Below are 13157 nucleotides of genomic sequence, written 5' to 3' on the forward strand. Positions count from 1 at the left end.
GGCTGACAGTTGATCTGAGAGTCTAGGCCAGCAGCTCCATCAATATATCTGTGTGGTATCACTGAAAAACATAATGTCTGCCATAGAGTCTTAGAGTCATAGATATGTGCAGAATGGGAACAGATCCTTCAGTTCAATTCGTCCATGCCGACCAGATATCCTAAACTAATCTAGTCCCATTTGTCAGCTTCGACCATATCCCTGTTCACATACCCATTCAGATGCCTTTTAAATGTTGTAATTGTACCAACCTCCACCACTTCCCCGGCAGCTCATTCCATACATGCACCACCCTCTGTGTGAAAACATTTCCCCTTAGGTACCTTTCAAATCTTTCCCCTCTCACCCTAAACTTATGCCCTCTAGTTCTGGCCTCCGCCACCCCAGGGAAAAGACCTGTCTATTTATCCTATCCATACACATCATGATTTTGTAAACCTCTAGAAGGTCACCCCCTCAGCCTCTGACACTGGATCTCACTGTTGGCTTTTCCTACTTCGTCCCTCCCAGACCACAAGTAAACAGCAGCATTTATACCATCAACTGATCCTTAGAAGCAGTGCATTTCAGAAAGTGGGATGACAAGAAGGCTTCTCTGATTAAATAGCACCACCTCTTTAAATTGTAGGATAAACGGTGAAGCTTGCCCCCCACAGTGGAGGTCAGCCTTACCACAACATTATTTCTGGAGAATGTTGATCAAAATTCATGCCAAGAACCGTGACCTAAAGAATCACAGCCTGACTGGCAGCAACTTGCTGGGATCTGGAATGCATTCCCTGAGGGAGCAGTGGTAACAAAATTCAATAGGGTGAAGACTTGTTAGTTTTCTGTACTCATGAGTGTGGACTGAAGTGGAACAAGGAACATTTCAAAAGCCAGAATTTATTGAAAGACTGCTGTACCTTTCAAACTAAAGTTACCCGAACCTCATTGCAAATGCTGTTTACACAGCTGCTTGTTCAAGTACAAGCCGGTACCAATGCAAAGCAGTCCCAACTTTATTAGGAACAAAGTTACAATAGCCTTTGTTACTAAACCTACTGTCCCTAATCCTATTGGCCCCTTAAGGTTACAATACTTCCCGTGTCTTTTGTAGATTTACACAGTTGTTCTCTCTCTGGATCTGCGTCTAGGTCTGTGAAACTGCTTTCTTCCTCTCTTTCTATCTCTCTCTCTCTATCGCTCTCTCTGGATGGTCAGCTGGTCTCTGCCTCATGCTATCCTGGTGTCCTTGGAAAAGCCTCAGAAGATTCCAAGAGAGTGGTCTGCAAAAACCGTCTTTATACCTTTTAAGATCATTTTCTGAAACTTTCTATCATTCTGGTCAATTAGGGAGAAATAATTAATAGTTTGAAACCGAGTCAATCATTTAGATGGCATGTTACTGTCAGTTTCTTTGTGGAGCAGGGCCTGGTGCCTTTCTGTCTGAGTTGTCTTTTGTTTAGTGGATAAATTGTTATGGATACATCTGTCCAGGATAAGAGTTGCCCTTTTCATTATGCTGATGTCATTAGCATCTGGCTGTCTTGTTTGCACTGTGTCTGGTGTGTGAGTTTTGTGACTTCAGAGTTCTACTTGCCAACATACCCAACATCCCTTGCTGTTTGGCCAAGTTAGCGATCTATCTGTGCTTCAGCAGCCAGAAGGCTGCTACATAGTTATCGATGGCAAAAGCTTTCTGCCTGTGATTGGCTTGTGATTGACTCCTAGGTCACCGAACAGCTTGTGGGTTGTGAATGTTTGGGAGAAGCCATTAGCTTTCCAAACGGCCAGGAGCTGTCCCTATTGGCCTTGCAGTAAAATCCACCTGAAGAAACCACTTTATTTTCATCCCCGCAGTAGTTGCCCTAAGTGATACTCTTAACCAATAGGCCAGAGACTTTATTTTTTTTCCCACGGTGTTGAACCTTTCCACAGTATGGGTGGCATGGTGGCACAGTGGTTAGCACTGCTGCCTCACAGTGCCAGAGACCCGGGTTCAATTCCTGACTCAGGAGACTGACTGTGTGGAATTTGCACGTTCTCCCTGTGTCTGCGTGGGTTTGCTCCGGTTTCCTCTCGCAGTCCAAAGATGTGCAGGTCAGGTGAATTGACCAAGCTAAATTGCTGTAGTGTTAGGTGTAGGGGAATGGGTGGGTGGTGGGTCGGTGCGGACTTTTTGGGCCGAAAGGCCTGTTTCCACATTGTAAGTAATCTAATCTAATTAGATAACCCTTTTGACCAAGGAATTAGCCGATTGCAATTTCTGTAAACCACTTCCAATACTACTAGGTCCCTCTTTAAAAAGGAGTATACAACTGTGGCCAGACTTCCTAAATGTGAACCAGACACCCGGTGCCTCCTGAAAGTAAGTGAAAGCACATGGAGGAGGAGGATCAAGGAGCAGAAAGTACTGACAAGCTCAAAGGATTCTCTCATCACAAATCTGCCTTCCCAGTCCATTCACCTGCATGGAACAGCCAGTCTCAAAAAACCCATTCATGGGATGTAGATGTCACTGGTTGGTTCAGCAATTATTACTCAATACTAAGGTGGTGGTGAGATAGCTCCATGAACCACTGCGGTCCATTTGGTATACTGTCACTGTTGCTATGAAGGCAGTTGCAGGAATTTGACCCAGCGACTGCAAAATAAATGTATTTCCAAGGCAGGATGGTGAGTGGTTCAGAATGGAACTTGCAGGTGCTGGGTTTCCCACGTATCTGCTGCCCTTGTCCTTCTAAATGGAAATGGCCATGGATTTGGAAGGGGCTGCCTAAAAGTCTTTGGTGAATTTCTGCAGTGCGTCTTGTAGATAGTACACACTGCTGCTACTGAGTGTCAGTGTTGGAGGGAGTGGATGTTTGTGGATGTAGTGACAATCAATTGGGATGTTTTGTCCTGGATGGTGTCAAGCTTCTTGAATTATACTGTAGCTGCCCCCATCCAGGCAAGTGGAGTATTCCATCACATTCCTGACTTGTGCCTTGTAGATGGGGGAGTCAGGAGGTGAGTCACTGACTGCAGTATTCCTAAACACTGGCCTGCTCTTGTATCCTCTGAATTTATGAGGAGAGTCCAGTTGAGTTTCAGTTCAAAGGTAACTCCAGTTGGTTGAACTCAGTGATAGTAATGCCATCAAATGTCGTGGTGGTTAGATTCTCTTTTGTTAGAGCCTGACATGAGTGTGGTTGTCTGGTTGTGCGTGCGTCAGGGCAGTTTATAGGAGGATTAAAGTCTCAGTAGAGCTATATCGCAATGGATTATAGTTGCTCACAGTTAGAATGTATTTATTTGAATTAAATAGTAACTTTTGTTAGGTTCATAGCTCCTTGAAAGTAGAGTCATAGATAGATAGGATAGTGAAGGCGGCGTTTGGTATGCTTTCCTTTATTTGTCAGAGTAATGAGTACAGGAGTTAGGAGGTCATTTTGTGGCTATACAGGACATTGGTTAGGCCACTTTTGAAATGTTGTGTGCAATTCTGGTCTCCTTCCTATCAGAAGGATGTTGTGAAACTTAAAAGGGTTCAGAAAAGATTTACAAGGATGTTGCCAGGGTTGGAGGATTTGAGCTATAGGAAGAGGTTGAATAGGCTGGAGCTGTTTTCCCTGGAGCATCGGAGGATGAGGGGTGATCTTATAGAGGTTTACAAAATCATGAGGGGTATGGATAGGATAGATAGATAAAGTCTTTTCCCTGGGGTGGGGGAAACCCAGAACTGGAGGGCATAGGTTTTGGGTGAGAGGGGAAAAATATAAAAGGTACCCAAGGGGCAACATTTTCACGCAGAGGATGGTACGTGTATGGAATGAGTGCCAGAGGAAGTGATGGAGGCTGGTACAATTGCAACATTTAAAAGGCACCGGATGGGCAAATGAATAGGAAGGGTTTGAAGGGATATGGGCCAGGTGCTGGCAAGTGGGACTGGATTAGGTTGGGATATCTGGTTGTCATGGACGAGTTGGACTGAACGATCTGTTTTCATGCTGTAAGTTTCTATTATTCTATGACTCTAAGTACAGAAACTGAATGGGTCAAACGGCCTCCATCTACTGCTGTAAACCTTCAGATATGGAGTTGCATCTGACTTACAACATTCTGTAAAAATCTGAGAACTCCAATGTCACCCACAGTCATGGAAACCTGCAATGAAAGCGTTAACAGTGCAAAACGTTTTCTTTCCAAATTAACATGTGGAACCATTTGGCACAGATCCCATCTCGGATTTAAAACTGAAGACTCCAGAGTTATGAGTAGTTCAAGCTTTTTATGTGAATGTAACCTTTTAAATCTGAACATACACACAGAAGAATGTTCTCACAGTGTGTTTGTGTTTGTGTATATGCAATGTTTGTTGGAATATGAAGCTTGGTATGTGTGTGAATGTGTTATGTGTGTACCCGCGCGTGTGTGGGTTTGTGCACATCTGTAACTGTGTGAACATTTGTTTCCCAGAGGGAGGAACCAGTAGAAGAAATAAGTAATACTTGGAAATGAACATACTGGTCCTCCATTTTGTATATGTCAAGATGAATTAGATTTGAGTGTGTCATTCGCTAGTCTTACTGGGTTTCGCTTCTGGCTTGTATGGCTGCATATCTATGTTGTTGTGTCCACTCATACCTGTGTTTGTGTGATTATCTGCATCTGCCTGTATCATAATCTCCATTTGTGTGTCACTATGTGTCTTGGCAGAACTTAATGGAAGTTGTGGGGATCCCAGACTCTTGCCCACCTCCTGGAGATCCAGTGAGAGCACCTTTTAGGGAAGGAGTGCCTTCTTAAATATCAATAAGGCAGTTAAAGGGACAGCCGGAGGCCACAGAATGAAGGACCCCTTCAACCCCCAAGGACAAGGGCATCTCACCTGACAGGGGCTGCCATTGCTCAACAGCACCACCAGAGAGGTGGTGGTTGCTGGTGATAATGCACTGACCTGGAACCCAGAATCTCTAAGCATCATAGACCAGAGGTGAGTGATGATGGAGAGTGTGGTCACATGGTGAGGGTCGGAGGCTGCAATTCATGAACTAAACTGTTAAACAACCTCAATGGCGCATGAGTGATTCCTGGTGTGGTGGCTAAGAACTAAAAAAAAGTCATGGTGACTTGGTGGTGGGAAAGTCATTCAGTTGCATGTAATAACACTATCAAACATAAAACAGGGGAGGAAAGAAAAGCAGCTATGACATAGGGACACTAACACTGTGTCACAACAGCCCCTATCTCTGAGTCAGGAGGACTAGGTTCAAGTCCCACTTGTTCCAAAGGTGTGTAAAGACATCTCTGAACAGATTGATTCAGAAAATATTTTCATTCTCCTCTAATTTGCCCTGCGTTAGGATTCAACAACATCCCACTTGCTAAGAAAATGATCCTGTCTCTCCCCCTCTCCCTCACCTTCGGTGGTTTGTATTGGCCTCAACAGCCTTCAAACATAAAATGATCAAATTGGACAACAAGCGATTTACTGCTGGTGGGTGATAAATGGAAAATAAAATACCACAGGTGATTTAGTGACGGGCAAAGAAAAAAAAAACGGTTCAGTTGTGTAAGAGCACTTCTGGATTAAAAAAAAAAGAAATAATTTGCTTTTCAATCCGCCCACAAGAAAACCAGCTGCTGTGACTGGAAACATTCATGTGTGTGAGATTCTGAGACTGAGAAGTGGAAAAAATAGCACATTCTCAAATGTTGTATTCACAAAGGAACACAGATCTCCATCTCTCTCAATGGCTTGCCTCATTGACACTGCAGAGTGGTATCTGAAAAAGAGTACTTAAACCCTTTTACCCAGGCCTTCGTCCCTCGTGTGACAGGCAAAAGGCAGGGAACTGACTCAGAAGTTAATTAAAGTAACCTTTTTTCTTGCCTTATTTTGTCAACACAGAAAATTGCAGCTCACAAAATGTCCTGACTGCAGTTTTAACAGAGGTCAGGGTTTAAACTAGATTGACCAAAATTCCCAGCATGCTTGATTGTAGCTCTTAACCAATCTAGCAGCCAGTTCTGCTGCAGGCCACCTAACACTTCTCACACATTACACCCATCTCATCATGTCTATTAAACACTTTGGGGGTAGGATTGGTTATTGGAGGGGTTAGAAGTGTTGGGGGTGGGGAAGGATGGTTGGACAGCATTTTCAGGCTATCTTGCAAATAATGCCTTGCATGAGGCCCAAGTGACTCCTGATCACATCTGGCAGCTCCACATATACGCAGAACCATTATGAGTACTGATTCAACCATTGTTATTATTAGGCTAAATAAAATATAACCTAAAGCAATGGTGATAGTTGCAATGACAGAGTTATTAGCTTAGAGCTTGAAGCACACACCGTTTAAATCAATGCATCACTTTCCCTTCCAACCAGGCGCACTGCGGGTTTGAAACGGTGTTGAACAACATTGACATGCTCCTGGAAAAATCCTCAAGTCTCTGTTTTGAGTTCTTCACTCACACAGGTTTCAATTACCTCAGAGACAGTAACGGACTGACCCAAAATTCACACGAATGTCCTGCAGTGTAGCTACAATGCAATATTTTACAGGAAACAATTCCTAAAGAGCTACAGTCACCTGGCCAGGCCAGGACAAATGAAGCCTTCTTATTTTGCTTCGCAGAATTATCTTAGTGCGAGAGTCTATTTTAAATTCCACTATGTTAGCTTTGCTGAAAGGGTTGAAACAGTTTTGCTGTCTATTGTAGCCAGATATTTCACTAAGTAAAACATAGGGCCCACCTCAGTGGCATATTGTCAAGGGAATTTTAATTATAACCAATCAACCAACTTATTGGCTAACATGGCAGCTTACTAATAGGCCCTCAGTTGAAAGATGTTGAAGGCATTCATGTGTAGTTTCTGCCTCTTGTTGGTGCCCACCAGCATTAATACATGGGAAAGAGAAGGACATAAAACAAAGACAGAATTTTATGGTCATCAAGGTGAGACATTAATGCTAGCGAAGAACATGGATCCCAGTTTGGAAGCTACAGTGTCAAGCAGGTGAGGTACAAAACAAACTAATATTTTTCTCTGCGGTGTCCCATCAAGCAGTCCCAGGACAGGTAAAGTGCAGGTTTTCTACAGGGTAATCATCCTCTGCACTACATTCCAAATCAGGTTGCTGTTTCCAAATCTCCATGGCTCTCTGTGATTGGCAATTGAGAGAGCTTTAGTGCTGGGTCTCCCTGTGGGTTGGACTGGGATTATTCCAAAAATGATTTATGGACTCAGAAAAGGCTACAGAAGAAGGTGAAAGAACTAAGCACCTAAATTCCTGACTTGTCCCCACTGCCCTGCAGGTGTCAGGCTCATACAGCATGGAAACAGACCCTTTTGTCCAATTCACCCAGGTTTCACAAACTAAATTAGCCAGCCAGGTTTCCAAAACTAAGTTAGTCCTGTTGACTTGCATTTGGACCACTACACCCTCCCTATTCATATATCCATCCAGATGCCTTCTAAATGTTGCAATTGTACCAGCCTCCAACACATCCTCTGGCAGCTCATTCCATCTATTCATTCAATAGACTACATTCTGCATGTAGAAGTTGTACCTCAGGTTACTTTTAAAACTTTTCTGTCTCACCTTAAATCTATGCCCTCTAGTTTTGAACTCCCCTATTATAAGGAAAAGATCTTTGCTATTCACCTAATTTGTGCCCCTTATGATTTTATCGACCTCTAGAAGGTCACCCTTCAGCCTCCTATACTCCAGGGAAAAATGTCCCAACCTATCCAGTGCCACCACATAACTGAAACCCTCCAGTCTCAGCATCATCCTGGTACACCTTTTCTTCACCCTCTAACATCCTATAATAGGGCAAATAGAACTGTATCCAGTATTTCAATAGTAGCCTCACCTAGGTCCGGTATATCTGCAACATGATGTCCCAACTCCTAAAGTCAATGTTGTGATCAATGAAGTCCAAAAATTATATTAAACAAAATAAACCAAATTAAGCCAAATCAAAAAGAATCTGCCACTTCATGGGCACTGAAAATCAAATATTCTAATGAAATTTTAAAATTTGAATTGGAATGTTGTTGTGGGCTGAGATAAGTCATTGGAGCTCCTGCAATACCCAGAAGGCCTCACATATACCAGTGCACTCCACACGCTTCTCTCTAGAAGTGGATGGAACTACAAAAGAAAGGCAGCCAGTTCTTCGCTTTCAGCTTTTCCCATTCCCTTTTGAAAATTACTATTGAAACTGCCTCCCAGACTCGAGCAATCCATCTATGGGCTACTGCAAGGTCCTCAATACACAGGGTGGGAGTCACACATTGATAGAGTTGACAAGAAGAATGGATACCGTCCATTTAAATGTCAGGATCTGAAGTTTTTTAAAAGAGAAATCTTTTGGTCTTCAAACATTAAAAAAAAAGATAGAATCTGTCAGTAAGAATTAAAAACTAAACTTCTACTTTGATCGATAAACCATCTGGTGTCAGTTACAAAAAAAGTGGACCATCTAGATATGCAGTTTCAATCAAGTTCTTTGTTGAGATTTCCCAAACAGCTGTTATTATTTACTCCAAATGGTTGGTTAAGTTTCAAAATCTATCTCTGCAGGGGATTCAGAGTTTGTGGTTTATTTTAAAGAGGCTATTAAAGGATTAGCTGTCTTTTATATGGAAGGGATGAGATGTCTGTTTATCTTTATAAGACATTAACTGCTTGGCATTAAATGTTTTGAATAGGATTTATTTTCACTATCAATATTATGAGTAAGAACTGTATTACATTGTTATAAAATTTCAATTCCAGATGTTTGCCTCAGTCACAAATATCCTTTGCATTATTAAAACAAACAACAATAAGGTACGTCTCAGTCACATAAAACAACTTATTCCTCACATGCAATGCATTGGTTTAAACAAATCACATGTAACAATCTGTCCATACAGATTTATCAGATATGTCTCTGATCATACAGACAAGATATATTTGAAAAATCAACATTGAAAACATTGGACTATACAGGTAAGCAACATGTAACACCTTGGTCCCATTCTGGGTAATGCCAGTACCATTTTTCTACTAGTGCATTTCTGAAAGAGTCCAAGCACCACATGCAATGAGGCTCTGGAAATGGGCCCAGATCATTGCATTAGTTAGACACTTTAAAATATCAAGCATTCACGAGCTCACCAGAAAATACTGTTTCTGAATATACAAAAACTACAGGATATAAAGTTTGAATTGGTCACAGTCTAAGTGGAATTGGGGAGTTGAGTAACATGCTCCCTGGTTTCAGTGGCTACTCTTACAGCAACAGTTAAATCTGACAAATTTAAGAGGGCATGTAATTGTGTCATTGCCTCTTTGACAAGAGTTGGATTGTCAATACTTGAATGTTTCTGATCAGATTAAGTTTTCCTGGGTGAATGATTGGCTTCTTACCCCATCAAAGGAGTCACCTGATCCATATACTGTATCAGACAGGTGTAACTTTAACATAATAATGGTGTACCAACACAAATCTAGACTAAATAAAAAGTTTTATATTGCAGTCTTTTGCTTCTATTTTGTTTCTTTGTGCTTTCTGATTTCTGGTATTGCCATCCATCTGGTGCAAATTCTCATCTATTCATCTTTGGTTCTCTGCTTTTCATGGCTAATTGATAAGATTCTCTCTTTATCATCACTTGAAAGAAAGGCTAATTTCTCCTTTCCCGTCCTAGTACTTGCCCTCTGAGGTCGGGCTCCAGGTTCGGTGTTCTCTCTGACCTCCATTGGGCATCAGCTCCATTTCAAACTGATGGCAGCCGCTGCCCAGAATATCCGGCTGCCCACTTCGCCAAATCTCACGGATGATGCGCTCCCGCTCTTCCAGCAGCTGGGCGCGCTCCAGTTCCTCGGCCGAAGTGAAGACGTTCACGTTGGAGCTGGTGTGGGGCTGGGTGTGGTTGCCCAGGGTCAGGTCTGTCGTCGTGGGCAACACGCTGTCTCCCTCCTCCTCCTCGTCCTCATCTTCCTCCTCATCCTCTTCTTCGCTGCCTTCCTCGACCTTCTTCTTGGCTGGCGGGGAAGCAGCTGTGCGAGTATGGCATGATATTCGGATTACCAACAGGCAGAGAGTCAGCACCAGGCCAAAACACACCCCAGTGATGAAGTATAAGGCAGCCTTTTCTGGGTTTGCTGTAAAACAGTAGGATCAAATTGCTCAGTTAATCTGGATCTTGAACAGCAATCAGAAGAACACAGGATTTCTGAAGAGCAGTTTGGCTGCACTTGGAAATTTAACAGATGTTCTCCGTGCAAGTAGCAACAAGTATTGGTAAAGGCGGCACAGGGCATGCTTACCTTCATCGGACCATTGAGTAGAAAAGTTATCATGTCTTGTTGCAGCTGTGTGAAACTTTAGTTAGGCCACATCTGGAGTACTGTGTGCAGTTTTGCCATAAAACAGGAAGCATATGGTGGCTTTGGAGAGGGTGCAAAGCGTTTACCAGGATGTTGCCTGGATTGGAGTGTATTAGCTATAAACAAGACAAACTTGGATTGTTTTTGTTAGAGCATCGGAGGCTGTGGGGCAACCTGATAGAAATATATAAAATTATGAAAGGCATGGATAGGATGGATAGTTGAAGTTTTTTCCCACCCAAGGTGGAAATGTCTAAAACGAGGGGGCATGGGTTTAAGGTGAGAGGGGAAAAGTTTAAAGGGCGTGCGCAAGGAAATGACACAGAGTCTGGAATGCACCGTCAGTGGTAGAAGCAGAAATGATAGCAACGTTTGACAGGCATCCCTACAGATGCATGAACAGGCAGGGAATAGAGGGGCATGGACCCTGTGCAGGGAGATGGGATTAGTTTAGAATGGTATGGAGGTCAACATAAACATAGTGGGCCACAGGGCCTGATCACGTGCTTCACTGTTCTATGGGGTTCAGTTGGCTGGATAATTACTTTGCAAAGCAGTGTAATGCCAACAGCATGGTTTAATTCCCATCAGCTGGGGTTACCATAAAGGACTCTCCTTCTCAATCTCTCCCTTCACCTGCAGTATGGTAGCCCTCAGGTTATGTCACCAATCATCTCTCTGTAATGAGAGAGCAGCCCTATGGTCTGATAAGACTATGGCAACTTGATTGACTGTTCTACATTCTTTCAGCTCCTCATTGTGACGCTGGTTGTTATTATTATTATTACTATTATTATTATGCACAATTGTTGACTTCTTCTAACTTTAAGTGATTCCTTTTTTGTCTGAACCTTTCCTTTCCCAGGTCAGGTGCAATTTGGGCCACAAAACATAATCGACTCTCATCCAGGACGTGACATTTCATCACTCTTGGACTGTACACCCTCTCAGAATGCCAGCCCCACATGAACATTGAATTCAAGATGGAATGTGCTTACAACTCATGCCCATAGGGACCTATGTTTCTGAATACAGGGAATCTTCATTTTTCCAAAAAAAAAACAGATTGTTTTTGGGCACATTGTTTTTTCCCTTAAAGTGAATGGAAGGAAATGGTGATCAGCTGCTCCTCCAATCACAGGTCAGTGGAAACCCATTAGCTGTTAGTGGAAGGTGTGCCTAGCATGATGGCTTTGTGTGTGTAGAAGCATTCATCAGTTAGTTTGTAGCTATTATCTTGTAGCTATTTAATTACTGTAGTAGCCAGGAAATGAATGACTTCCTCCCATGTTGTGACTTTAAGTTCAATGTTAATCACTGTCAGGGATGTTGATTAATTCTTCTAACTATGCTATTTCCAATTTTTCCATATATCAACACAAATACATGACATCATCACCTCGTAAAAGTGCCTGAGAATTCAGCTCCCCAAAAAAGGAGCCCTCAAGAAAATCTCAAGAGAGGCCTCAAAAAATAAAAATTATTTTCACACAAGGTAGCAAGTCTGACATTTTTGTTCATTCTTCCTGGTAGCAGTAGGCCTTTCTTTGTAGTAGATGGCTATGTCCACAAAAGTACAGCTTAAAAACAAACTACGTTCATGTGTGACTGCAGCATCACAGAGACCAGTCATAGCAATGCAAGCCCCTATCCAAGTTGTGCCATTCCGACCTGGGCAAGATAGTGTCATTCCCTCAATGCCACTGTGAGCAAATCCTGGAATTCACTTGTACCAGCCCCACAGAATTCACATTGACCAGAACTTGGGGTCACAGTGGTTACAACAGCACCAGCGACCCAGGTTCGATTCCAGTCTCGGGCAACTGTCTGTGTGGAGTTTGCACGTTCTCCCAGTGTCTGCGTGGGTTTCCTCCCACGGTCCAAAGACGTGCAGGTCAGGGTGAATTGGACATGCTAAATTTCCCATAGCTTTCAGGGATGGATAGCTTAGGGGTAAATGTAAAGTAATGGGTTGGGTGGGATACTCTTCAGAGGGTTGGTGTGGACTTGTAGTGCCCAAGGCCCAGTTTCTATGCTGTAGGGATTCTAGTCTATGAAACTCTGGATCAAGAGCATGGCCCACTGGCATTTTCTCCAGAGCTATTCAGAGATGGACGAGGTATTTCAGCCTTGCAAGTGACACCCAGTTCCCAAGACTGAATGTTTGAAATAAGTCTGGGGGCTGGTAGTAAGTTTCCTTCCATTTAAAATAAAATGGCTATAAGTGAACAAATTCAATCTTTGTGACAATCCAATAGGAGAAAATACTGCAGGTTCGCAAATCTGCTACAGGAACAAAACAGAGCTCACAAGAAAAGCGTGGCTGGTCTGTGGAGAGATGCTGCAAGTTGACAACCTATCTGAAACATTAGCTCTGTACCAGTTAATGCCCAACCTGCTAACTTCATGGGCAGCACGGTGGCTCAGCGGTTAGCACTGCTGCCTCTCAGCACCAGGGACACGGGTTCAATTCCACCCTCGGGCAACTGGCTGTGCAGAGTTTGCACATTCTCTCTGCATTTGTGTGGGCTTCCTCTGGTTTCCTCCCACAATCCAAAGATAAGAAGTTAGCCAGATTGGCCATGCTAGAGTGTCCAGGGATGTAAAAGGCTAGGTAGATTAGCCAAGGGAAATCCAGGACCCCAAAGAATGGGAGTGGGCTGGGTGGCACGCTCTTCAGAGGGGTAGTACACACTTGATGGGCCAAATGACCTCTTTCTGCACTGAAGGGATGCTATAATTTATTCCAGCTTTATTTTTGCTTTTAATTCATTGTCAGTTTTACTGAGACCAACTTTC

At 43.0% G+C, this 13157-nt stretch overlaps 1 protein-coding gene across 5 annotated transcripts in view; it reads right to left on the bottom strand.

Moving 5' to 3' along the window:
• Window positions 1-8680: 8680 nt before the first annotated feature.
• Window positions 8681-13157, bottom strand: part of LOC132829851 (protein eva-1 homolog B-like) — a 65685-nt gene continuing 61208 nt past the window's right edge. For all 5 annotated transcript variants that reach the window (XM_060847235.1, XM_060847232.1, XM_060847233.1 and 2 more), the window contains exon 4: window positions 8681-10133. In XM_060847235.1, the coding sequence (XP_060703218.1) occupies window positions 9673-10133 (461 nt within the window). In that variant the 3' untranslated portion in view covers window positions 8681-9672. The remainder of the gene's footprint in view (window positions 10134-13157) is intronic.

The sequence above is a fragment of the Hemiscyllium ocellatum genome, chromosome 30, assembly GCF_020745735.1.
Source record: "Hemiscyllium ocellatum isolate sHemOce1 chromosome 30, sHemOce1.pat.X.cur, whole genome shotgun sequence".
In the NCBI taxonomy this organism is placed as follows: Eukaryota; Metazoa; Chordata; class Chondrichthyes; order Orectolobiformes; family Hemiscylliidae; genus Hemiscyllium; species Hemiscyllium ocellatum.